The 27,636-nt window shown below is 48.1% G+C and overlaps 1 protein-coding gene across 1 annotated transcript in view; it reads right to left on the bottom strand.

The window, feature by feature from the left end:
• The window catches only part of GET4 (guided entry of tail-anchored proteins factor 4), an 83,555-nt gene that overhangs the window by 21,291 nt on the left and 34,628 nt on the right, over positions 1–27,636 (bottom strand). Inside the window, exons 2-3 of the mRNA XM_063934528.1 lie at positions 8,470–8,548; positions 8,199–8,280 (exon numbers count right to left, since the gene is read on the bottom strand). Coding sequence (XP_063790598.1) covers positions 8,199–8,280; positions 8,470–8,548 — 161 coding nt within the window. The remainder of the gene's footprint in view (positions 1–8,198; positions 8,281–8,469; positions 8,549–27,636) is intronic.

Raw genomic sequence — 27,636 nt, 5'->3', positions numbered from 1 at the left:
GACGGAGTCCCCAGCATCCACTTAGGACGTTAGAGAAATAGGGGATCTGCTGCCAATGTTAGACAGGATTGGTTACCCCTGAATCAGTGGTGAGTCCTGAAATTAGAGAAAGTTGGAAAATAAAATGGGGGGGGGGGGGGGGTGAGGGAAGGAACAATGCTGGTCTATGGTAGTTTTGGAAGGGTTGATGGTCGATAAGCTACCAATTACAGGGTGCTGATGGTACCTGTGATATTAATAATACTTGATGTTGTAGAAAGCAGATTGTAAAAATTGGCAGAAAGTTAAGATGATTTAAACCATGCAAAAACATCTGTTTGATGCTATCAGATTGATGTCATTTGTCTCAAAGTGATATCAAGTGGGAAGATTAGAAAAATAGTAACATATAGGTGACAACAGTTCTATAATAAATAAATTGTGACTTTTATGTCTCACTGTTGTCAGAACTGCAGAGATACTTTACATAATAATAATAGTGGAAAATGCTACTATAAATCTTTGCTCCAAGTGGATTTAAGAAAAGGCAGAAAGCAAAGAAAGAAGAAAGAGAAGAAGGAAAAACTTGAAAAAATACTGAGCCAATAAATATGTCAGATTTATAACTGAACATAGCTCTGGTAACCCATTATAGCTCAGCAATATCGTATGTCATAGAAATTCAGCATCGGATCTTCAGAAAGGCAAAAAACTAACATCAGTAGCCAGACACTACCATGCATCACACCAAGGTTCACCCTGTGAGATGCGCGCCTTTGGCCTTGACAGAGTCCACCTAGGCGTACGCGGCGGTGACCTAAGTAAAGAACTTATTAAGAAAGAAAGTGAGTGGACTTTTAGGTTAGGATGCCTCAAACCATCTGGTTTGAATGAATATATAAATTACAGTGCGTTTCTTTAAATTACTCCTTATCCAGCAACAACCTATGCGGTGTCCTTCTTCTCCTCTTCATCCACACACCCCTCAGCACAATAACACTTAGACACCCCCAGCTATTATATTCCATGCTATACCTACACATCCCAGTCACCCATCTCATCACAGCACATTCTCTCCCACCTCCATCATGCACACTGACCTACTCCACCTACATCCTGTCACCCTCAGTCCAGAAACATGCACAATACACCCTTCAATCACCCCGATCCCATCCATATCCTGGGACATAGCCAATTATAATTACAACACATAATTCCAAACAAAAATATTTCATTTTGAATTTTTTAAATATTAAATTTACATTAATGATACATTTTACTCTCACACATTTTATTTATTTCTCTACTATTTGGCTCACCCATTTAATAGTCACCGTGCACCCACCCTTATCCCCACACTAGTGCCCTTTCCCTTTTCCCCCTCTAGCCTCACCGTGCTACACCATCCTCACGCCTATTCAGGTTGCCTCATCAATTCGCACCTATCAACATATAGTCTTCCCCCCCTTTTTCCCCTCTCCCCTCCCTCCCTCCCCCCCCCTACAAATTTATATAGTATCACAGCAACCAAACAACAATTCATCATCAGCCCTGCTTCTCCCCCCCCCTCCCCATTTCCCAATTATTTCCTTTCTTCCCATTTTTTCCTTACAATTTCCCTGAAATAACCTCCAATTAACACCACTCTCTATATATATTTACAACCATCCTCCCATAATATCCCAATGTTCAGCGTTAGAATATAATCTGTTAAGACATGCTGTCCTTATATATTTGCATCATCTTTTATATGTATTTATTTATTTTATTATTTCTTTCTCATTTATTCTCATGTATTTATCTTTCCATTTTATATTTTTTTCTTGTTTATTGATATCTAATTACCTTGTCTATTTCTCATTCTTTTTTCGTGCAATGGGCCATTAACTCCAAGTTCAATTGGGATTCAATGTAATTTAGAACAGCAGTTACATCTGTGCAGCAATCTGAAAACGTAGGACACACCTCCCTTCTGATTGGACACTGACCAGCCCCTTTCAAGATAAAGCCCGCACGATCCCCTCCATGAACAGGAAGTGACCAAGCCCGGTGAACGGGCGAAACGCGTCTTCCGTACCCCACTGCCTGGGGGACAGCCGACTCCGGACAGCCTGAACCTCGAGCAGCTCCGTCTCATTCAGACGCTACATCAACAAGCCGCTACACACTGCCGCAACGGGACATTGCGCTCCCTCTTCCTTCATCTCGGACACAGGCAGCCGCATCAGCCCTGCAGTCACGTAACATCTTACAACTGCAGCTCGTATCATCACGGTACTGTCAGCACCCTTTAATTGGTACATCTCGGACACAGACAGCCGCACCAGCCCTGCAGTTATGTAACATCCTACAACTGCAGCTCGCCTCACTACAGGATTGGACATTCTATCATCAGTCTGTAATAGACTTCGACAGACCCCGTCTCTGAAACAGACCAGGTAGACCGATCTGCTCTGCGGCTGCATTACACTGTGTAGTCTCAGTAACTACTGTATCCCGCATTCGTGACATGCCTGGACCTTGATACGGACATCCTTTGTGTACACTGTATTTTGCCGCATACCAGTGACTGATCGCCCCTTCCATTCCGGGTAACATCTGCACAATTACAGTATATTCCTTGTATATCTATTGGTATTCATTTTTGATGCTCGCTTTATATACTATCTTACAAAACCTGTTTACATCAGATTATGAAAGTATCTGTTTCTTAGGCAGCCGGCACTTAGCGGCTCCTCATTTTATGACATACGATATTGCTGAGCTATAATGGGTTACCAGAGCTATGTTCAGTTATAAATCGGACATATTTATTGGCTCAGTATTTTTTCAAGTTTTTCTTCTTCTCTTTCTTCTTTCTTTGCTTTCTGCCTTTTCTTAAATCCACTTGGAGCAAAGATTTATAGTAGCATTTTCCACTATTATTATTATGTAAAGTATCTCTGCAGTTCTGACAACAGTGAGACATAAAAGTCACAATTTATTTATTATAGAACTGTTGTCACCTATATGTTACTATTTTTCTAATCTTCCCGCTTGATATCACTTTGAGACAAATGATATCAATCTGATAGCATCAAACAGATGTTTTTGCATGGTTTAAATCATCTTAACTTTCTGCCAATTTTTACAATCTGCTTTCTACAACATCAAGTATTATTAATATCACAGGTACCATCAGCACCCTGTAATTGGTAGCTTATCGACCATCAACCCTTCCAAAACTACCTTAGACCAGCATTGTTCCTTCCCTCACCCCCCCCCCCCCCCATTTTATTTTCCAACTTTTTTATCATTTGTTTCTTCTGAGACTTCTATACACATACATATAAGAGTGCGCCCACAAAAGAGTCTTCTTTTCTCTTTTTCTGTTGCATGTTTCATTACTGACTCAGGGTGCACCACCAAATTTAAGATTAATTAGAAAACATTGGTTTTCTCTTTGCACTCATTATATTTTGGTCTTAATAATATCTATTAGATACATTATTATTTTCCAGTGCGGTATACCCCCCGATACATTTCTGCATCTACACCTGCCTGCAAAAAATGGAGAAAACGACCCAAGTGAAAATCTTCCGCAGGAGCCATTTTAGTCTAACACCAGGAAACATACTTTCTCAAAATACGGTGATAATGTTTCGCCGTAACATCCATCCTAGCCTTAATGAGAGTGGGAATGACCTCCCCGGGAATACCCTTACGAGCTAAGATCTGGCGCTCAACTTCCATGCCGTCAAACGCAGCCGCGGTAAGTCTGGAAACACGCATGGACCCTGCAACAACAGGTCCTCTCTTAGAGGAAGCGGCCAAGGATCTTCCACCAGTAACTCCTGAAGATCCGGGTACCAGGCCCTTCTTGGCCAATCTGGAACGACGAGAATCGCCTGAACCCTTGCTCGTCAAATGATCCCCAGTACCTTCGGAATGAGAGGAAGTGGAGGGAACACATACACCGACCGGAACACCCACGGAGACACCAGGGCGTCCACTGCACTGGCTTGGGGGTCTCTTGACCTGGAACAATACCTCGGAAGCTTCTTCTTGAGACGAGACGCCATCATGTCGATTAACGGAATTCCCCAACGCTTTGTCACCTCTGCAAATACCTCTTGGTGAAGAGCCCACTCTACCGGATGGAGATCGTGTCTGCTGAGGAAATCTGCTTCCCAGTTGTCCACACCCGGTAGGAAGACTGCTGACAGTGCGCTCACGTGTTGTTCCGCCCAGCGAAGGATTTTTGTGGCCTCCGCCATTGCCGCTCTGCTCCTTGTTCCGCCTTGACGGTTTATATGTGCCACCGCTGTGATGTTGTCTGACTGTACCAGGACAAGTCGACCCTGAAGAAGGCTTCTTGCTTGTAGCAGGCCGTTGTAAATGGCTCTTAACTCGAGAACATTTATGTGGAGACACGCTTCCTGAAGCGACCATCTCCCCTGGAAGTTTCTTCCTTGGGTGACTGCACCCCAGCCCCGGAGACTTGCATCTGTTGTCAGAAGTACCCAGTCCAGGATACCGAACCGGCGACCTTCCAGGAGGTGAGAACTTTGCATCCACCACAGGAGAGAAATTCTGGCTCTGGGAGATAGACTTATCTTCCGGTGCATGTGAAGGTGAGACCCGGACCATTTGCTCAGCAAATCCCACTGAAACACCCGGGCATGAAACCTGCCAAACGGAATGGCTTCGTACGCCGCAACCATTTTCCCCAGAACCCGAGTACATTGATGGATGGACGCACTCTTCAGCCGCAGAAGTTCCCTTACCATCGACTGCAGTTCTAGAGCTTTTTCTTCTGGAAGAAATACTCTTCGTAACTCCATGTAGAGAATCATGCCCAGAAACAACAGCCGAGTGGCCGGAATCAACTGAGATTTCGGCAAATTTAGCACCCAACCGTGCTGCCGGAGCACCAACAGTACCAAACTCACACTCCTCAGCAAGCGATCCTTGGACCTCACCTTTATCAGGAGATCGTCCAAGTACGGGATAATTGTAACCCCTTGCCTGCGAAGGAGAACCATCATTTCCGCCATGACCTTGGTGAAAATCCTTGGGGCCGTGGAAAGCCCAAACGGCAACGTCTGAAATTGGTAATGAGAATCCTGTACCGCAAACCGTAGGAAAGCCTGATGCGGAGGATAAAACGGGAGGTGTAAGTAGGCATCCTTTATGTCCACTGACGCCATAAAATCCCCCCCTTCTAGGCTGGCAATTATCGCTCGAAGAGATTCCATCTTGAATTTGAAGACTTTCAAGTATGGATTGAGGGATTTTAGATTCAGAATCGGTTTGACCGAACCGTCCGGTTTCGACACCACAAAGAGGCTCGAGTAGAACCCCTCCCCCCTGTTGAGACGGGGGAACGGGAACAATGACCCTCTGGAGACACAACTTTTGTATTGCTGCCAGCACGACCTTCCTGTCCGGAAGAGACACTGGCAGGGTCGACATGAAAAACCGGTGAGGGGGCGTCTCCTGAAACTCCAGCCTGTAGCCCTGAGATACAATCTCTAGAACCCATGGATCCAAGTCCGATTGGACCCAGACCCGACTGAAGAACTGCAGACGGCCCCCCAACGGCACGGACTCCCCTAGGGAAGCCCCAGCGTCATGCAGTGGACTTGGTAGTGGCAGGGGCGGACTTCTGGTCCTGGGCGCCTGACACTGCAGGCGACTTCTTTCCCCTTCCTCTATCTTTTGAAGCGAGAAAGAACGAACCTTTTCCTCACCTGTATTTATTTGGATGAAAGGACTGCATCTGCTGATGTTGTGGCTTTTTGTGTTGTGTGGGAACATAGGGAAGAAACGAGGACTTACCCGCTGTTGCGGTAGAAACCAGGTCCGCCAAGCCTTCCCCAAACAGCACATTACCTTTGAAGGGTAACGCCTCCATAGCTCTTTTGGAATCGGCATTAGCATTCCATTGATGGATCCACAGCGCCCTCCTGGCCGAAATCGACATGGCATTGGCTCTTGACCCCAAGAGACCAACATCCCTCGCCGCATCCTTCAGGTAATCTGCAGCGTCCTTGATATAACCAAGAGTTAAAAGAACAGTATCTTTATCAAGGGTATCCATATCATTAGCTAAATTCTCAGCCCATTTAGCAATAGCACTACTCACCCATACCGACGCCACAGCAGATCTGAGCAATGCACCCGTATTAGTGAAAATGGACTTCAGAGACGTCTCCAGCTTGCGATCCGCTGGATCCTTGAGAGCTGCCGTGTCAGGAGACTGAAGCGCCACCTTCTTAGACAAACGAGACAAAGCTTTATCAACATTAGGCGACGCCTCCCATTTGCCCCTATCAACAGATGGAAAAGGATACGCCATGTAAATCCTTTTGGGAATCTGCCACCTCTTGTCCGGCGACTCCCAAGCCTTTTCACAAAGAGTATTCATCACATGAGAGGGGGGAAACTGCACCTCAGGTATCTTTTCCTTAAACAAGCAAATCCTTGTTTCCTGTACGGCAGGTTCCTCAGAAATGCGTAACACATCTTTTATAGCCACAATCATGTACTGAATACTCTTAACCAATCTAGGATGTAAAGGAGCCTCAGTGAAGTCGACATCGGACTCAGAATCCGTGTCGGTATCAGTATCTACCACTTGAGGAAATGGCCTCTTTACCGACCCCGACGGGGTCTGTACCTGCGATAAAGCATCCTCCATGGATTTTTTCCACACCTGCGTCTGTGATTCAGATTTATCTAATCTCTTTGATAAAGAAGTCACATTAGAATTAATTGTATTCAACAGTGCACGTAAGTCAGGTGTCGGCTGCGTCGACAGAGCCAACTCCAGACCCGCATCTGCCCCCCCCCCCATAACCTCCTCCGGTGAATAACATTCAACCTCAGACATGTCGACACCTAGTATCGACCCACCGACACACACATACAAAGCCTCAGCCAGGGGACAGGCCCACAAGGAAGCCTGGACAGAGAAACACAGAGGGAGTATGCCAGCTCACACCCCAGCGCCCATATATCCCACCAAGGAAAATATATGTATCAGCGCTGCCCAATATACCAATTATGCACCAGCTACTGTGTGTCCCCCCCTCCCGATATGCTTCCCGTTACGTTGATGGAGCTCGTGGAGGTCCCGGACCAGCGTCTCCTGGCTGCACGTGAGGAGAAAATGGCGCCTGTGAGCCGCGCGGCTAAGCTCCGCCCCCTCCCGGCGCGCTTCAGCCCGCCAAATCCAAAAACTCGAAAATGCCGGCGGGGGTCCCGAAAACAGTGCCAATGCACCGATCAAGCATCTGCCGGCCCAAGAAGACCCAGTAACATGCTGCCCAGGGCGCCCCCCCCAGCGCCCTGCACCCTGTGAGTGCTGGAGGAAATGTGTGTGTGGGAGCATGGAGCGCAGCGTTGCCACTGCGTTGTACCTTTACTGAAGTCTTCTGCCGTCCTGAAGTCTTCTGTTCTTCTCATACTCACCCGACTTCTGTCTTCTGTGAGGGGGGTGACGGCGTGGCTCCGGGAACGAGCAGCTAGGCGCACCAAGTGATCGAACCCTCTGGAGCTAATGGTGTCCAGTAGCCGAGAAGCAGGGCCCTTAAACTAAGAAGAAGTAGGTCTGCTTCTCTCGCCTCAGTCCCACGATGCAGGGAGCCTGTAGCCAGCAGGTCTCCCTGAAAATAAAAAACCTAACAAAGTCTTTTCCAGAGAAACTCAGGAGAGCTCCCCTAGTGAGTGTCCAGTCAGTCCTGGGCACAAAGTCTAACTGAGGTCTGGAGGAGGGGCATAGAGGGAGGAGCCAGTTCACACCCACTAAGTCTTTTCAGTGTGCTCAAGCTCCTGCGGATCCCGTCTATACCCCATGGTCCTTTTGGAGTCCCCAGCATCCTCTAGGACGTAAGAGAAATCACATTTAAATATACAATTTCTAAGGTTTAAATGTGCCTAAAATGTCTTCAAAGATGAGAACAATTTGGTTGCCAGGTCACAGGTGAACGAACTGAAGTGATCCAGCCACCTATCCTACGGCTATAGCCTGTCAGAGTGGTCATCTTTTGACCAACATGTCTGATTCTGTTCCATCAAACGTACTAGGACACAGTGGTAGGACATCTGGTTGACATGACAACCTTTGGGATTTAATGCCTTTCAGCTAGCAAAATCATTAAAAGGGACGACGTATTACATAAAGCCCCTGAAGAACACTGCCCTGCTAGATGGAGGGTCCAGCAGCTCACACTCACCTAACAACTCATCCGTCACTTTAGCTTCAGATTTCTCTAAGGACTCCAACACGAGCATGGAGAGATCGGCAGCGCTGTTTCGCTTCAAGGAAGAAAACACAAGAGTTATAAAAGCAGAGCAACAACATTTTCAGATAATAATCTTTGAGTTTCAGATGAGAGAGGAATGTTTAGGTAAAGCCCGTCAGTGCGGGACTAAACCCATTCATTACCATTGTTAATGTTTTATACACAGAACAGACATGATGTTAATAAACAAAAGTGCTCTTACTTGTCCATGGCTGAAAAACAGCAAAGCACCAGAATACATTAGTTCCCTTGCTTCTGCGTGTTTGTTCTGTGACATATACCTGGAACACAAACAAGAGTAATATTAGCGGTAGGCTTACAATTGCACGTAACCAAATGGCCGGATGGATTCACCAGCCTCGATGAATGCGATGACGCTGACACTGTACTTCACCGTCACTGTCTTAGTTTTTACTACTGACAATAGTGGCCTCTATCTTTTACTACAGGTGTGGCCAAAACAGCCCTTGAGGACCCCTAATAGTTCATGTTTTCTAGACCTCCTGCGGATCTGCAGAGTTTGGCAATTAGGAATAAATGCACTGCATCTAGAAACATGTGATACTAATGACTACACCTGCGCACAAGCTTGATGGTCTGGAAAATGTGAACTATTAGGTGTCCTCAAGACCGTGATTGGCCACCGCTGTTTTACTGTATTGGCACTCAAACATAATGAGTGACTATGTAAAATTAAGGGGTCGATTCAATTGTTTTTACCCGCTGCTACCACTAGAGTGCGCAAAACGGAGCCAATCAATTGTTGCTTTGTTAAGATGCCTGGTAGCCGCGGGGATGACATTTCTTCTCACAGCTTCCTGAGGTGCAAGAAGAAATATGTGGAAGCTACATCAGTACTTTGGGTGGTCGAACGGGTGGTTTGGACCGCCAAAGCAGGACTTTAGATGGGTTTAGCCGTTTAACACAACTAAACCCTGTCTGTTTGTACACGACATGCGTGATATGCGCCCAAACAATTGAATAGTGACAACTGTTTGAGAGTCTTATACAATCCCGTTTAGGCGGGAAAATTAGACACCTAAACAACTAATTTCCCCCCATGTGCTCAGAAATAAAGGGAGACTAACTTATGCAACCAGGGGCTCTCCAGCCTTTTTCTCTACAAGCCACAAATGCTGGGAGCTGTACCGCAGCCAAAGGCTGCACCTGAATACAAAAAGTCATTTCAGTAACAATCACTTCACTAGTAGTTAAACTCAATTACAACATATATGAAAAAATGTTACTCTGATGTGCTTCCAAAAAGATAATTAATATGTATGTAATTTGCTAAGTATTACTCAAATAAAAACAGGTTAAACCAGTTTAACAAAGGCAGAGTTTAGGGAAGTGATGCCAATTAAACCCAGCACGACAGACATAAAAAATGCTTCAAAGATAATTTTCAATATAGTATTTCCTTGTAATACTTGTACGTCTCTTCTTACTCCCAGTGTTACTATATTGTACATGTTACAGGTTACCATGGCAGGGACCTGCAATGAAGCGCCTGCTAGCCGTGGTGTGACCCATAAGGGCCGCACTTCACTACTCTTTTACTAGTGCATTCCTTGAAATTATAACAACCTATACTCATTCATCCTGTGGGGACAGGCATTCCTTGTTAACCACTTAACTGACGATTTTCCCCCCAAAAAAACGCTAAGAAATTGCCAGGGTTTTTTTTTTTTTTTTTATGAGTGAATTAGGTGAAGAACATAATGATTTTAGTAAAAAATAATAAATTATTTTTTATAAAAAAAAAAATCCCCCCCAAACATCGGACCATCGATCAGGAACATTGTGACCAACGGAACATCGGTAACATCGCAACTTTAGTTTTTAGAGCCCGGACAGCTGCCAGGTACACAGGGGGAGGGGCTTGGGGGCGATGATTTACACTTACTAGCGACTGCCATTGTCTGCAGCCACTGGGGGGGTGGGGAATCCTGCTGTGCCAACTGATCAGCAATGATCGGAAGCATGGCAGACACTGGGGGCTGGAAGGTGGAGGGACCTTCCGGTCCCTCTGACAGCAGCAGCGGAGGGATGATTCTCTTACCTGCCGCTGCTAACATAGTTTATCTGACTGGTCGCATCCTGTGCAACCAGGTCAGACAAAGCACTTGCTGGTATGGTCGTATATCTGATGCAACCATGCCAGGCAAGTGGTTAAAGGAAAAGCCTGGACAGGTTAGGGAGAAAGGGTTCAGTAGAGAACGCCGGCATCCAGGATCACGACGTACTAAATACAGACGTTGTGATCCCGATTGAAATGAAGCCGACAGAGGTGAGTTTCGGGTGTTACAAGGAGAGAGAGAGAGAGAGAGAGAGAGAGAGAGAGAGAGAGAGAGAGAGAGAGAGAGAGAGAGAGAGAGAGAGAGAGAGAGAGAGAGAGAGAGAGAGAGAGAGAGAGGAAATGCCCTAAGGTGGTGCACTATTATAGACACTATTAAAATATAACTTTTATTCAAATATTCAGTAAGACCAGCGAATATTAAAAGGAGAAATAGAATCAGTGAAGTAGAAAGGAAATTGTGATTAAAACATATATTCTATTTTGCTGGTATATTATTTTATGAGTTTTACCTATTAAATGAATTAGTATTCATGTATGATCATTTCTTGGTTGTATCACATTATACTACATTGATAGACCCTGAAGGTCTGAGAACCAATGCCGTCTGGGCCACGCTGGGGCAATCAGAGGCAGGAGTCCTCCTTCTTGCTTGAACTTCCTTATTACCCTGGGCAGAAGTGACACCGGAGGAAACACGTACGGCAGCTGAAAGTTCCATGGAATTGCCAGTGCGTCTACGAACGCCGCTTGAGGATCCCTTGTCCTTGCTCCGAAGACCGGAACCTTGTGATTGTGCCGAGACTCCATCAGGTCTACATCTGGGAGACCCCACTTATCCACTAGGAGTTGAAATACTTCTGGATCGAGGCTCCACTCTCCGGCGTGTACGTCCTGACGACTGAGGAATTCCGCTACCCAGTTTAGGACCCCCGGAATGAACACTGCCGTTATGGCCGGCAGATGGCGTTCCGCCCACTGAAGAATTCTTGATACTTCCCTCATTGCCATGCGGCTTCGAGTGCCGCCTTGATGATTTATGTACGCCACCGTGGTGGCGTTGTCCGACTGTACCTGAACAGGCCTGTTCTGTATTAAATGCTGGGCCCGGTTCAGAGCATTGAACACCACCCGCAGTTCCAGAATGTTTACCGGGAGGAGAGACTCCTCCTTGATTCACTGACCCTGAGGGGAGTGTTGCTCCAACACCGCGCCCCAACCTCTCAGACAGGCATCAGTCGTCAGGAGGACCCAGCTGGAGATCCAAAAGAGACAACCCCTGCTCAATCATTGGTCCTGCAGCCACCAGCTCAGTGACAGACGGACCTCCGGAGACAAGGAGATCATGCGAGACATGATCCGGTGAGGCAGGCCGTTCTACTTGGCTAGAATCAGTTTCTGTAGAGGGTGGGAATGGAATTGAGCGTACTCCACCATGTCGAAAGCAGACACCATGAGACCTAGCACTTGCATTGCCGAGTGTAGCGACACTTACGGACGAGAGAGGAAGCATCGAATCCTGTCCAGAAGTTTCAGGACCTTCTCCTGAGACAAGAACAGTCTCTGGTTGTGAGTGTCCAACAATGCCCCTAGGTGCACCATGCTCTGAGCAGGGACCAGGGAAGACTTCTTCCAGTTGATGAGCCACCCGTGAGCTTGCAGAAACTGGAGCATCAGATTCAGATGACGTAGGAGAATTTCTGGGGAATTTGCCAGGATCATAAAGTCATCCAGATACGGGAGGATCCTGACCCCTTGACAGCGAAGTACAGCCGTCATTCCCATGATGACCTTTGCGGGGCCGTTGTCAAACCGAAAGGTAAAGCCCGAAATTGATAATGGAGGTTGCCCACAGCAAACCTCAGGTGCTGCTGATGCGACATTGCAATAAGAATATGCAGGTAAGCATCCTGTATGTCCAGGGACACCATATAATCCCCAGGCTCCAAGGCCAGAACAATAGAGCGAAGAGTTTCCATACGAAACTTGGAGACTCTCACAAATTTGTTCAAGGACTTGAGGTTGAGAATGGCGTATCCGCGAGTGACGACTTCCCGTACCCAGGCGTCGGAAGTGGTCTTCAACCATTCCTGGGTAAACCCTAGAAGTCAGCCTCCCACTCTGGGATCCCCCAGAGGGAGGCACGCCCCGTCACGCAGCAGGCTTGTCAGTTTTAGAAGCAGGCTGACGGGCAGCCCAGGCACGTTTAGGCTTGGGCTTAGCGGTTTTGGAAGTGCAAGCCTGTTTTCGGGTACGCCTGACCTTTGGCTTTACCTGAAGGACGAAAAGAGCAAAAGGAAGTACTCTTAACCTTTGGCACAGAAGGAGCAGTACTAGGTAGACACACTGTTTTAGCAGCAGCTAAGTCAGCCACTATCTTGTTGAGGTCCTCCTCCAAAAAGAATGTCTCCCTTAAAGGGAGCACCTCCAGGGTTTTCTTAGAGTCCAGATCCACAGAAAAGGACCGTAGCCATAGGATCAGGCAAGCCAAAATGGACGTAGTAGAAGCCTTGGCCGCCAGAACACCAGCATCAGAAGCCGCCACCTTAATGTAATGAGATGCTGTGACAATATACGAGAGACACTGTCTAGCATTATCAGAAAAGTTGGAAGGCAGCTCCGCTTCCACCTTCTGAGCCCACGCTTCAATAGCCTCTGCATCCCATGTCGCTGCAATAGTGGGCCTATGCACAGCTCCTGCGAGGGTGTAAATCGCTTTTAAGCAACCCTCCACACGCTTAGCCGTCGGTTCTTTCAGAGAAGTGACTGTAGTTACAGGCAAAGCTGGGGATACCACCAGCCACACCACTTGCGAATCCACTGGCGGGGGTGTTTCCAAATTTTTACTTAGCTCCGCAGCTAGCATCTTCTTGTGAGTGTGAATTTCTTTCCTGGATTTTCCCAGGATTCCTGACATGTGTCAACTAAATGGTCAGAGTGAGGTAAAACTTATTTAACGACCTTCTGACATTTAAACCTGTCTGCTTTCTTCCATTATTTGTATCCTGGATGATCAGATTAGGTTTGCAATATTTCGCAATACTTCAAAACGAGACACTTTATCACAAGACTCCACACGGAGCGGAGTTTGTGGTACATATTATCATCTACACTAGTTCCAATTGTTTGGACTGATATTTAGTAAACTGTATAACCTCTAAATAGAGTATATTAGAGTTCTATTCCACACGGAATTGTCGGTGTGGTTTATGTACTGCATGTCTACATGTTCATATTCTTGTCTTGTTTTGTCAATTCATTTAATTTTAGGAATAAAAGTTACATTTTAAAAAAACAGGATTTTAATACCTACCGGTAAATCCTTTTCTCCTAGTCCGTAGAGGATGCTGGGGTCCATTTCATGACCATGGGGTATAGACGGTTCTGCAGGAGCCATGGGCACCCTAAGACTTTTCAAGGGTGTGAACTGGCTCCTCCCTCTATGCCCCTCCTCCAGTCTTCAGTTATAGGAACTGTGCCCAGGGAGACGGACATTTCAAGGAAAGGATTTACATTTATACTAACTGTGAGAATCATACCAGCTCACACCGCAACCATGCCGCACAACATGGCATTCAACATAACACACGCCAACAGGCATGAACCATTTACAGCAGGGGTGGGGAACCTCCGGCCCGCGGGCCGTATAAGGCCCGCGAAGCCGTTTGCTCCGGCCCACCCGCTTCTCCCAGTGAGACACGCCACTGCTCAGTCCGGCGGCAGAGTGTCTCAGCTGTCAGTGTCAGGACAGGGAGGTGAGCGGGGCGGCGACGTGTAGAACTTGAAACCAGCCGCCGGTTCGTGAGCCAATCAGAGCTCGCGGACCGGCAGCCAATCAGGAGCCGCGGCTGCCGGTCCGCGAGCTCTCATTGGCTCTCGAACCGGGGGGCTGGTTTCAAGTCCTACACGCCGCCGCCCAACATAGCCGCGCTCTCCTCCGTGTCCCGCCGAAAAGGAGCGGTAAGTAGCACGGAAGGGGGGGGGCACTGTGGGGGGCATCTGTATACCTGGCACTGTGGGGGGCATCTGTATACCTGGCACTGTGGGGGGCATCTGTATACCTGGCACTGTGGGGGCATCTGTATACCTGGCACTGTGGGGGGCATCTGTATACCTGGCACTGTGGGGGGCATCTGTATACCTGGCACTGTGGGGGGCATCTGTATACCTGGCACTGTGGGGGGCATCTGTATACCTGGCACTGTGGGGGGCATCTGTATACCTGGCACTGTGAGGTGCATCTGTATACCTGGCACTGTGGGGGGCATCTGTATACCTGGCACTGTGGGGGGCATCTGTATACCTGGCACTGTGGGGGGCATCTGTATACCTGGCACTGTGGGGGGCATCTGTATATCTGGCACTGTGGGGGGCATCTGTATACCTGGCACTATGGGGGGCATCTGTATACCTGGCACTGTGGGGGCATCTGCATACCTGGCACTGTGGGGACATCTGTATACCTGGCACTGTGAGGGGCATTTGTATACCTGGCACTGTGAGGGGCATCTGTATACCTGGCACTGTGAGGGGCATCTGTATACCTGGCACTGTGAGGTGCATTTGTATACTTGGCACTGTGGGGGCAATTGTATACCTGGCACTGTGAGGGGCAATTGTATACCTGGCACTGTGGGGGCAATTGTGGATCTGGCACTGCACTATTGGGGGCATATGTGTATCACATCCCATTTTAACTGGCCACACCCATGGCGCGCACACACAGTACCTCTATGGGGCAGACCTGCTGGGGGGCAGGGTAATTTTTTAAGTTGAGAATTTTTGTATGGCCCCCGAAGGATTTTATAAATATCCAAATGGTCCTCGGTAGAAAAAAGGTTCCCCACCCCTGATTTACAGCAACATGCTGAAAACAAATGTAACACAACTTGTGTAACTAACTGAACAAAACTGCAGGTAAAGTACGCACTGGGTCGGGTGCCCAGCATCTTCTACGGACTAGGGGAGAAGGATTTATTTCTCATACGTCCCAGAGGATGCTGGGGTCCATTTCATGACCATGGGGTTTATACCAAAGCTCCAGTACGGGCGGGAGAGTGCGGATGACCCATGCAGCACCGATTTACCAAACTTGAGGTCCTCATCGGCCAAAGTGTCAAACTTATAAAATTTAGCAAAAGTGTTTGACCCTGACCAAGTAGCTGCTCGGCAAAGTTGTAATGCCGAGCGTCCCCCACCGGGCAGCCGCCCAGGACGAGCCCACCTTCCTAGTAGAATAGGCCTTCACCGACTTCGGCAACAGCAAACCAGCCGAAGAATGAGCGTGCTGAATCGTACCTCTGATCCAGCGCGCAATGGTCTGTTTGGAAGCAGGACACCCAATCTTGTTGGGAGCATACAGGACAAACAGAGCCTCTGTTTTCCGTATCCGAGCTGTTCTAGCGACATAAATCTTCAAAGCCCTAACCACATCTAGAGACTTTGACTCAGTAAACGTGTCAGTAGCCACTGGCACCACAATAGGTTGGTTTATGTGGAAAGATGAAACCACCTTCGGAAGAAAATGTTGGCGAGTTCTCTACTCCGCCCTATCTTCATGGAAGATCAAGTAAGACAAGGCCCCCAACTCAGACACCCGCCTTGCGGATGCCAAGGCTAAAAGCATCACCACTTTCCAAGTGAGAAACTTCAACTCTATCTCCTGTAGAGGTTCAAACCAACTCGATTGAAGGAACTGCAACATCACATTAAGGTCCCATGGTGCCACTGGAGGCACAAATGGAGGCTGGATGTGCAAAACCCCTTTCACGAAGGACTTCTGGAAGAGAAGCCAATTGTTTTTTAAAGAAAACTGATAAGGCCGAAATCTGGACCTTGACTGACCCCAATCTTAGGCCCGCATCCACACCAGCCTGCAGAAAACGGAGAAAATGTCCCAACTCAAACTCTTCCGCAGGAGCCTTCTTGGATTCACACCAAGACACATATTTTCTCCAAATACGGTGGTAATGTTTAAACGTTACTCCTTTCCTGGCCTGAATAAGAGTGGGGATGACTTCCTTGGGAATACCCTTTCGGGTTAGGATCCGACTCTCAAAGAGCCATGCCGTCAAACGTAGCCGCGGTAAGTCTTGATACACACACAGCCCCTGCTGTAGTAGCTCCTCTCGAGGAGGAAGAGGCAGAGTATCTTCTATGAGCAACTACTGAAGATCTGGACACCAAGCCCTCCTTGGCCAGTCTGGGGCAATGACGATTGTTCAAACTCTTGTTCTTATTATTATTTTGAGAACTTTTGGAATCAGTGGAAGTGGAGGGAAAACATATACCGACCGAAACACCCACTGGGTCACCAGTGCATCCACTGCTATTGCTTGAGGGTATCTCGACCTGGAACAATATCTCTGAAGCTTCTTGTTTAGACGAGATGCCATCATGTCTACTTGAGGAACTCCCCAAAGACATGTCACCTCTGCGAAGACTTCTTGGTGGAGGCCCCACTCTCCTGGATGGAGATCGTGTCTGCTGAGGAAGTCTGCTTCCCAGTTGTCCACTCCCGGAATGAAAATTGCTGACAGAGCTCTAACATGTCTTTCTGCCCAGAGGAGAATCCTTGTCACCTCTGCCATTGCCGCTCTGCTTTTCGTTCCGCCTTGCCTGTTTATGCACGCGACTGCTGTTACATTGTCCGACTGGATCTGCACGGGATGATCTTGAAGAAGATGAACCACTTGCAGAATGCCGTTGTAAATGGCTCTCAATTCCAGAACGTTTATGTGAAGGCAGGCTTCCTGACTTGACCATTTCCCTTGGAAGCTTTCCCCCTGTGTGATAGCTCCCCAGCCTCGGAGACTTGCATCCGTGGTTATTAGGACCCAGTCGTGAATCCCAAACCTGCGTCCCTCTAGTAGGTGAGAACTGTGTAGCCACCACAGGAGCGAAATCCTGGCTTTGGGGGACAGGATTATTTTCTGGTGCATGTGTAGGTGGGATCCGGACCACTTGTCCAACAGGTCCCACTGGAATACTCTGGCATGAAATCGACCAAACTGTATGGCCTCGTAGGCCGCTACCATTTTCCCCAACAACCGAATGCATTGATGGATCGACACGCTTGTTGGTTTCAATATTTGTTTGACCATCTTCTGGATTTCCAGAGTCTTTTCCACTGGAAGAAATACTCTCCGTACTTCTGTGTCCAGAATCATCCCTAAAAAGGACAATCTTGTCATCGGTTCCAACTGTGACTTTGGAAAATTCATGATCCAACCGTGTTGTTGGAGTATTGACAGGGAGAGTGTGATGTTCTGCACCAACTGTTCCCTGGATCTTGCTTTTATCAGGAGATCGTCCAGATAAGGAATTATATTGACTCCTTTTTGACGGAGAACCATCATCTCCGCCATCACCTTGGTGAATACCCTCGGTGCCGTGGAGAGTCCGAACTGCAACGTCTGGAACTGGTAATGGCAATCCTGTACTGTGAATCTCAGATAAGCTTGGTGAGGAGGATAAATGCGAACATGCAAGTAAGCATCCTTTATGTCTACTGACATCATGAAGTCCCCCTCCTCCAGACTGGAAATCACTACCCTCAGGGATTCCATCTTGAACTTGAACCTTTTCAGGTAGAGATTCAGATTTTTCAGGTTTAAAATCGGTCTGACCGAGCCATCCGGCTGCGGAACTACAAAGAGGCTTGAATAAAAACCTTCTCCTTGCTGTGACAAGGGTACCAGGACAATGACCTGATCCTGACATCATTTTTGAATTGCCGTTGTTAATGCCTCTCTTCCTGGAAGAGAAGCTGGCAAGGTCGATTTGAAAAATCGTCATGGGGGGACGTCTTGAAACTCTAGTTTGTACCCATGGGACACTATTTGTAAGACCCATGGGTCCAGGCCAGATTGAATCCAGATTTGGCTGAAAAGTTTCAGACGTGCTCCCACCCGAGCAGACTCCCGCAAGGGAGCCCCAGCGTCATCCTGCAGATTTGGCAGGAGCAGGGGTTGACTTCTGCTCCTGGGATCCTGGAGACGTTGCAGACTTCTTTCCTTTTCCCCTACCTGCCAAGTAGAGGGGGAACCTTTGGCCTTTTTGTATTTGTTGGGCCAAAAGGACTGCATGTGAGAGTGATGTGCCTTGTTTTTTTTTTTTGGTGCAGGAGCAGAAGGCAAGAATGTCGACTTACCTGCGGTAGCCGCAGAAACTAACGCATCCAGCCCATCACCAAACAAGGCCTCACCTTTATTCGGGAGAGCCTCCATATCTCTTTTGGAATCTGGATCAGCATTCCACTGGCGAATCCACAACGCCCTCCGAGCCAATACTGCCATGGTAGCGGTTCTTGATCCCAGGAGACCAATATAATTCATGGTTTCTAGTACGTACGCAGCAGCATCTTTGATATGACCTAACGTTAGGAGTAGCTCGTCTCCATCTATTATGTCAATGTCTAATGACAAGTTTTCTGACCACTTTTCAATAGCACTACTCACCCACGCACAGACAATGGTAGGCCTGAGTAGTGTCCCATTGGCCACATCAATAGATCACCTCACTGACTTGCGGTCTGTCGGCTCCTTAAGTGAAGCCATTTCAGGCGCAGGGAGAAACACCTTTTCTCTTTTATGACAGGGCCCTGTCTAAAATGCGGGGTGACTCCCACCTTTTGGAAAAAAGGTAAGCTGCCTGATTTGGGAATCTGAAATTTCTTTTCAGGTTAAATCAGACTCCCTCCAAGAGACTGTTCAACTCCTGAGGTGGAGGGAAAATTACATTACTTCTTTACTAAAGTAAACCCTCTCCTTGTGGTAAAAGAGGGAGCTTCGTATCTTCCAACACCTCCTTTATAGCTAAAAATAAGATTTTACTTACCGGTAAATCTATTTCTCGTAGTCCGTAGTGGATGCTGGGGACTCCGTAAGGACCATGGGGAATAGACGGGCTCCGCAGGAGACATGGGCACTTTAAGAAAGAATTTAGATTCTGGTGTGCTCTGGCTCCTCCCTCTATGTCCCTCCTCCAGACCTCAGTTAGAGAAACTGTGCCCGGAAGAGCTGACAGTACAAGGAAAGGATTTTGGAAATCCAGGGCTAGACTCATACCAGCCACACCAATCACACCGTATAACTTGTGATAAACTTACCCAGTCAACAGTATGAACAACAACAGAGCATCAGTTCAACCCTGATGCAACAATAACATAGCCCTTATTGCGGCAATAACTATATACAAGTATTGCAGAAAAAGTCCGCACTTGGGACGGGCGCCCAGCATCCACTACGGACTACGAGAAATAGATTTACTGGTAAGTAAAATCTTATTTTCTCTAACGTCCTAGTGGATGCTGGGGACTCCGTAAGGGCAATGGGGATTATACCAAAGCTCCCAAACAGGCGGGAGAGTGCGGATGACTCTGCAGCACCGATTGAGCAAACAATAGGTCCTCCTCAGCCAGGGTATCAAACTTGTAGAACTTTGCAAAAGTGTTTGAACCTGACCAAGTAGCAGCTCGGCATAGTTGTAAAGCTGAGACCCCTCGGGCAGCCGCCCAAGAAGAGCCCACCTTCCTAGTGGAATGGGCTTTAACTGATTTTGGCAACGGCAATCCAGACGCAGAATGATCCTGCTGAATCGTGTTACAGATCCAGCGAGCAATAGTTTGCTTTGAAGCAGGAGCACCCAGCTTGTTGGATGCATACAGGATAAACAGTGACTCCGTTTTCCTGACTCTAGCCGTTCTGGCTAGATAAACCTTCAAATCCCTGACCACAGCCAGTAACTCGGAATCCTCCAAGTCACGAGTAGCCACAGGCACCACAATAGGTTGGTTCATATAAAAAGATGACACCACTTTTGACAGAACTTGTGGACGGGTCCGCAATTCTGCTCTATCCATATGGAAAACCAGATAGGGGCTTTTATGTGACAAAGCCGCTAATTCTGACACACGCCTAGCCGAAGCCAAGGCTAATAGCACGACCACTTTCCACGTGAGATATTTTAACTCCACCGCTTTAAGTGGTTCAAACCAGTGTGATTTCAGGAAACTTAACATCACGTTAAGATCCCAAGGTGCCACTGGAGGCACAAAAGGAGGCTGAATATGCAGCACTCCTCCTTTACCAACGTCTGAACTTCTGGTAGAGAAGCCAAATCTTTTTGAAAGAAAATGGATAGGGCCGAAATCTGGACCTTAATGGAACCCAATTTTAGGCCCAAATTCACTCCTGACTGTAGGAAGTGAAGGAAATGGCCCAGCTGGTAATTCCTCTGTAGGAGCATACCTGGCCTCACACCAAGAAACATATTTTCGCCATATACGGTGATAATGTTTAGCTGTCACGTCCTTCCTAGCCTTTATCCGCGTAGGAATGACCTCGTCCGGAATGCCCTTTTCTGCTAGGATCTGGCGTTCAACCGCCATGCCGTCAAACGCAGCCGCGGTAAGTCTTGGAACAGACAGGGCCCCTGTTGCAACAGGTCCTCTTTTAGAGGAAGAGGCCACGGGTCCTCTGTGAGCATTTCTTGCAGATCTGGATACCAGGTTCTTCGTGGCCAATCTGGAACAATGAGAATTGTTCTCACTCCTCTTTTTCTTATTATCCTCAGCACCTTGGGTATGCGAGGAAGAGGAGGAAATACATAGACCGTCTGGAACACCCACGGTGTCACCAGTGCGTCCACAGCTATCGCCTGAGGGTCTCATGACCTGGCGCAATACCTATGTAGATTTTTGTTGAGGCGGGATGCCATCATGTCCACCTGTGGCAGTTCCCACCGACTTGCAATCTGCGTGAAGACTTCTTGATGAAGTCCCCACTCTCCCGGGTGGAGGTCGTGCCTGCTGAGGAAGTCTGCTTCCCAGTTGTCCACTTCCGGGATGAACACTGCTGACAGTGCGCTTACGTGATTCTCCGCCCAGCGAAGAATTCTGGTGGCTTCTGACTGAATCAGAACCGGTTGGTCGCGAAGCAGGGTCTCCGCTTGACATAGGGCGTTGTATACGGCCCTTAGTTCCAGCATGTTGATGTGAAGGCAAGTCTCCTGACTTGCCCACAGACCTTGGAACTTTTTTCCCTGTGTGACTGCTCCCCACCCTCGGAGGCTTGCATCCGTGGTCACCAGGATCCAGTCCTGAATGCCGAATCTGCGGCCCTCGAGAAGGTGAGCACTCTGCAGCCACCACAGGAGAGACACCCTGGCCCTGGGGGATAGGGTGATTAACCGATGCATCTGAAGATGTGATCCGGACCACTTGTCCAGTAAGTCCCATTGAAAGGTCCTCGCATGGAACCTGCCGAAGGGAATGGCCTCTTATGATGCCACCATCCTTCCCAGGACTCGAGTGCAGTGATGCACTGACACCTGTTTTGGTTTTAACAGGTTCCTGACCAGTGTCATGAGCTCCTGAGCTCTCTCTATCGGGAGATAAACCGTTTTCTGGTCTGTGTCTAGAAACATGCCTAGGAAGGCAGATGAGCCGTAGGAACCAACCACGACTTTGGAATATTTAGAATCCAGCCGTGTTGCCGTTACACTTCCAGAGAAAGTGATACGCTGTTCAGCAACTGCTCTCTTGATCTCGCTTTTATGAGGAGATCGTCCCAGTACGGGATAATTGTGACACCTTGCTTCCGCAGGAGCACCATCATTTCCGCCATTACCTTGGTGAAGATTCTCGGGGCCGTGGAGAGACCAAACGGCAAAGTCTGAAATTGGTAATGACAATCCTGTACCGCAAATCTGAGGTACGCCTGATGAGGTGGATAAATGGGGACATGAAGGTATGCCTCCTTTATGTCCAGAGACACCATAAAATCTCCCCCATTCAGGCTTGCGATGACCGCTCTTAGCGATTCCATCTTGAACTTGAACCCTTTCAGGTATATGTTCAGGGATTTTAAATTCAATATAGGTCTGACCGAACCGTCCGGTTTCGGGACTACAACATGGTCGAATAATAACCCCCTCCTTGTTGAAGGAGGGGAACCTTGACCACCACCTGTTGAAGATACAATTTGTGAACTGCAGTTAACACTATTTCCCTCTCGTGGGGGGAAGCCGGCAGGGCCGTCGGTGAGGGGGCATCTCCTCAAAGTCCAGCTAGTATCCCTGAGACACACTATCTATTGCCCAGGGATCCAACAGGGAGTGAACCCACTTGTGGCTGAAATTACGAAGACATGCCCCCACCGGGCCTAGCTCCGCCTGTGGAGCCCCAGGCCGGGGAGGACTTCTGTTCCTGGGAACTAGCTGTGTTGTGCAGCTTCTTTCCTCTGCCCCTGCCTCTGGCAAGAAAGGACATACCTGGGACTTTCTTGTTTCTTTGTGATCGAAAGGCTGCATTTGATAATGTTGTGCCTTCCTAGGCTGTGCAGGAATATAAGGCAAAAGATCAGAATTACCAGCCATAGCTGTGGAGACCAGGTCCGAGATCCCTTCTCCACAAAATCCTCAGCCTTCCATATGCCTCTTAAGTCGGCATCACCTGTCCATTGCATATCTACAGGACACGTCAAGCAGAAATCGACATAGCGTTGACTCTAGAACCCAGTGGACTAATGCCTCTTTGGGCATGTTAGAGATATATATATATATATATATATATATATATATATATATATATATATATATATATATATATATATCTCTTAAGACAGCATCTTTAATATATATATCTATATATATATATATATATATATATATATCTCTATATATCTATATATATATATATATATATATATATATATAATAAGAATTTACTTACCGATAATTCTATTTCTCATAGTCCGTAGTGGATGCTGGGGACTCCGAAAGGACCATGGGGAATAGCGGCTCCGCAGGAGACTGGGCACAAAAGTAAAAGCTTTAGGACTACCTGGTGTGCACTGGCTCCTCCCCCTATGACCCTCCTCCAAGCCTCAGTTAGGATACTGTGCCCGGACGAGCGTACACAATAAGGAAGGATTTTGAATCCCGGGTGAGACTCATACGAGCCACACCAATCACACCGTACAACTTGTGATCTGAACCCAGTTAACAGCATGATAACAGAGGAGCCTCTGAAAAGATGGCTCACAACAATAATAACCCGATTTTTGTAACAATAACTATGTACAAGTATTGCAGACAATCCGCACTTGGGATGGGCGCCCAGCATCCACTACGGACTATGAGAAATAGAATTATCGGTAAGTAAATTCTTATTTTCTCTGACGTCCTAGTGGATGCTGGGGACTCCGAAAGGACCATGGGGATTATACCAAAGCTCCCAAACGGGCGGGAGAGTGCAGATGACTCTGCAGCACCGAATGAGAGAACTCCAGGTCCTCCTCAGCCAGGGTATCAAATTTGTAGAATTTAGCAAACGTGTTTGCCCCTGACCAAGTAGCTGCTCGGCAAAGTTGTAAAGCCGAGACCCCTCGGCAGCCGCCCAAGATGAGCCCACTTTCCGTGTGGAATGGGCTTTTACAGATTTTGGCTGTGGCAGGCCTGCCACAGAATGTGCAAGCTGAATTGTACTACAAATCCAACGAGCAATCGTCTGCTTAGAAGCAGGAGCACCCAGCTTGTTGGGTGCATACAGGATAAACAGCGAGTCAGATTTTCTGACTCCAGACGTCCTGGAAACATATTTTCAGGGCCCTGACTACGTCCAGCAACTTGGAATCCTCCAAGTCCCTAGTAGCCGCAGGTACCACAATAGGCTGGTTTAAGTGAAACGCTGAAAACACCTTAGGGAGAAATTGAGGACGAGTCCTCAATTCTGCCCTGTCCGTATGAAAAATTAGGTAAGGGCTTTTATAGGATAAAGCCGCCAATTCTGAGACACGCCTGGCTGAAGCCAGGGCTAACAGCATTACCACTTTCCATGTGAGATATTTTAAGTCCACAGTGGTGAGTGGTTCAAACCAATGTGATTTTAGGAACCCCAAAACTACATTAAGATCCCAAGGTGCCACTGGAGGCACAAAAGGAGGCTGTATATGCAGTACCCCCTTGACAAACGTCTGAACTTCAGGAACTGAAGCTAGTTCTTTTTGGAAGAATATCGACAGGGCCGAAATTTGAACCTTAATGGACCCTAATTTTAGGCCCATAGACAGTCCTGTTTGCAGGAAATGCAAGAAACGACCCAGTTGAAATTCCTCTGTAGGGGCCTTCCTGGCCTCACACCACGCAACATATTTACGCCAAATACGGTGATAATGTTGCACAGTTACATCCTTCCTGGCTTTGATCAGGGTAGGGATGACTTCATCTGGAATGCCTTTTTCCTTCAGGATCCGGCGTTCAACCGCCATGCCGTCAAACGCAGCCGCGGTAAGTCTTGGAACAGACAGGGTCCCTGCTGGAGCAGGTCCTTTCTTAGAGGTAGAGGCCACGGGTCTTCCGTGAGCATCTCTTGAAGTTCCGGGTACCAAGTCCTTCTTGGCCAATCCGGAGCCACGAGTATAGTCCTTACTCCTCTCCTTCTTATGATTCTCAGTACCTTGGGTATGAGAGGCAGAGGAGGGAACACATACACTGACTGGTACACCCACGGTGTTACCAGAGCATCCACAGCTATTGCCTGAGGGTCCCTTGACCTGGCGCAATATCTGTCCAGTTTTTTGTTGAGGCGGGACGCCATCATGTCCACCTTTGGTTTTTCCCAACGGTTCACAATCATGTGGAAGACTTCTGGGTGAAGTCCCCACTCCCCCGGGTGGAGGTCGTGTCTGCTGAGGAAGTCTGCTTCCCAGTTGTCCACTCCCGGAATGAACACTGCTGACAGTGCTATCACATGATTTTCCGCCCAGCGAAGAATCCTTGCAACTTCCGTCATTGCCCTCCTGCTTCTTGTGCCGCCCTGTCTGTTTACGTGGGCGACTGCCGTGATGTTGTCCGACTGGATCAACACCGGCTGACCCTGAAGCAGAGGCCTTGCCTGACTTAGGGCATTGTAAATGGCCCTTAGTTCCAGGATATTTATGTGAAGTGACGTTTCCATGCTTGACCACAAGCCCTGGAAATTTCTTCCCTGTGTGACTGCTCCCCAGCCTCTCAGGCTGGCATCCGTGGTCACCAGGACCCAGTCCTGAATGCCGAATCTGCGGCCCTCTAGAAGATGAGCACTCTGTAACCACCACAGGAGAGACACCCTTGTCCTTGGAGACAGGGTTATCCGCTGATGCATTTGAAGATTCGATCCGGACCATTTGTCCAGCAGATCCCACTGAAAAGTTCTTGCGTGGAATCTGCCTAATGGAATCGCTTCGTAAGAAGCCACCATTTTTCCCAGGACCCTTGTGCATTGATGCACTGACACTTGGCCTGGTTTTAGGAGGTTCCTGACTAGGTCGGATAACTCCCTGGCTTTCTCCTCCGGGAGAAAAACCTTTTTCTGGACTGTGTCCAGAATCATCCCTAGGAACAGCAGACGTGTCGTCGGAATCAGCTGCGATTTTGGAATATTTAGAATCCACCCGTGCTGTCGTAGTACTACTTGAGATAGTGCTACTCCGACCTCTAACTGTTCTCTGGACCTTGCCCTTATCAGGAGATCGTCCAAGTAAGGGATAATTAAGACGCCTTTTCTTCGAAGAAGAATCATCATTTCGGCCATTACCTTGGTAAAGACCCGGGGTGCCGTGGACAATCCAAACGGCAGCGTCTGAAACGGATAGTGACAGTTCTGTACCACAAACCTGAGGTACCCTTGGTGAGAAGGGCAAATTGGGACATGGAGGTAAGCATCCTTGATGTCCAGAGACACCATATAGTCCCCTTCTTCCAGGTTCGCTATCACTGCTCTGAGTGACTCCATCTTGAATTTGAACCTTTGTATGTAAGTGTTCAAGGATTTCAGATTTAAAATAGGTCTTACCGAGCTGTCCGGCTTCGGTACCACAAACAGCGTGGAATAATACCCCTTTCCCTGTTGTAGGAGGGGTACCTTGATTATCACCTGCTGGGTGAATGGCTTCCAATACTGCCTCCCTGTCGGAGGGAGACGCTGGTAAAGCAGACTTCAGGAACCGGCGAGGGGGAGACGTCTCGAATTCCAATTTGTACCCCTGAGATACTACCTGCAGGATCCAGGGGTCCACTTGCGAGTGAGCCCACTGCGCGCTGAAATTCTTGAGACGGGCCCCCACCGTGCCTGAGTCCGCTTGTAAGGCCCCAGCGTCATGCTGAGGACTTGGCAGAAGCGGGGGAGGGCTTCTGTTCCTGGGAAGAGGCTGCCTGCTGCAGTCTTTTTCCCCTTCCTCGGCCCCGGGGCAGATATGAGTGGCCTTTTGCCCGCTTGCCCTTATGGGGACGAAAGGACTGAGCCTGAAAAGACGGTGTCTTTTTCTGCTGAGAGGTGACCTGGGGTAAAAAGGTGGATTTCCCAGCCGTTGCCGTGGCCACCAGGTCCGATAGACCGACCCCAAATAACTCCTCCCCTTTATACGGCAATACTTCCATATGCCGTTTGGAATCCGCATCACCTGACCACTGTCGCGTCCATAACCCTCTTCTGGCAGAAATGGACAGCGCACTTACTCTTGATGCCAGAGTGCAAATATCCCTCTGTGCATCTCGCATATATAGAAATGCATCCTTTAAATGCTCTATAGTCAATAATATACTGTCCCTGTCCAGGGTATCAATATTTTCAGTCAGGGAATCCGACCAAGCCACCCCAGCACTGCACATCCAGGCTGAGGCGATTGCTGGTCGCAGTATAATACCAGTATGTGTGTATATACTTTTTAGGATATTTTCCAGCTTCCTATCAGCTGGTTCCTTGAGGGCGGCCGTATCAGGAGACGGTAACGCCACTTGTTTTGATAAGCGTGTGTCACGAACCGGTCTCTTACCTCTGCGGGTTCTGGGGTTCATCCGTTGCCAGTGCGGTTGCTCGCGGTGCTGTGCGCCCGTGTGGGGACACGGCGTGATCAATGGCACAGGTAGTGCAGAGTCTGGGAACTGTGAGTGCGGGGACCAAATGGCCTAAGGCACTGCGGTGTGTCTGCTGTATAGGAGGTGGCCATGTTGGAGACCAAATAGCTAATACAGAGCACTTGTGAAAACACCTGTGGGCAGGTGTAAGCCAATCCCGTGCTTGTGCTGCCTTTAAGTAGGCTGGGATTATGTTACTCTGAGCCAGTGCTTTGTTGTATCAAAGCTGTGCTCTAGCTCTGAGCTCTCTCCGTGCATTCCTGTGTGATTCCCGTGGTCCAGATATCGCCTCCGTTCCCAGAGGTCCGTCTGCAGCCTTCACTGCTGAAAGATCCACCGGCTCTCTGCTGTGCTGTCAGTTAATTGCACTCCTATTGGAAATAGTTGGATTCCCAG

The sequence above is a fragment of the Pseudophryne corroboree genome, chromosome 7 (genome assembly GCF_028390025.1).
Source record: "Pseudophryne corroboree isolate aPseCor3 chromosome 7, aPseCor3.hap2, whole genome shotgun sequence".
Lineage (NCBI taxonomy): Eukaryota > Metazoa > Chordata > Amphibia > Anura > Myobatrachidae > Pseudophryne > Pseudophryne corroboree.
This window is presented reverse-complemented; position numbering and strand designations above follow the sequence as displayed.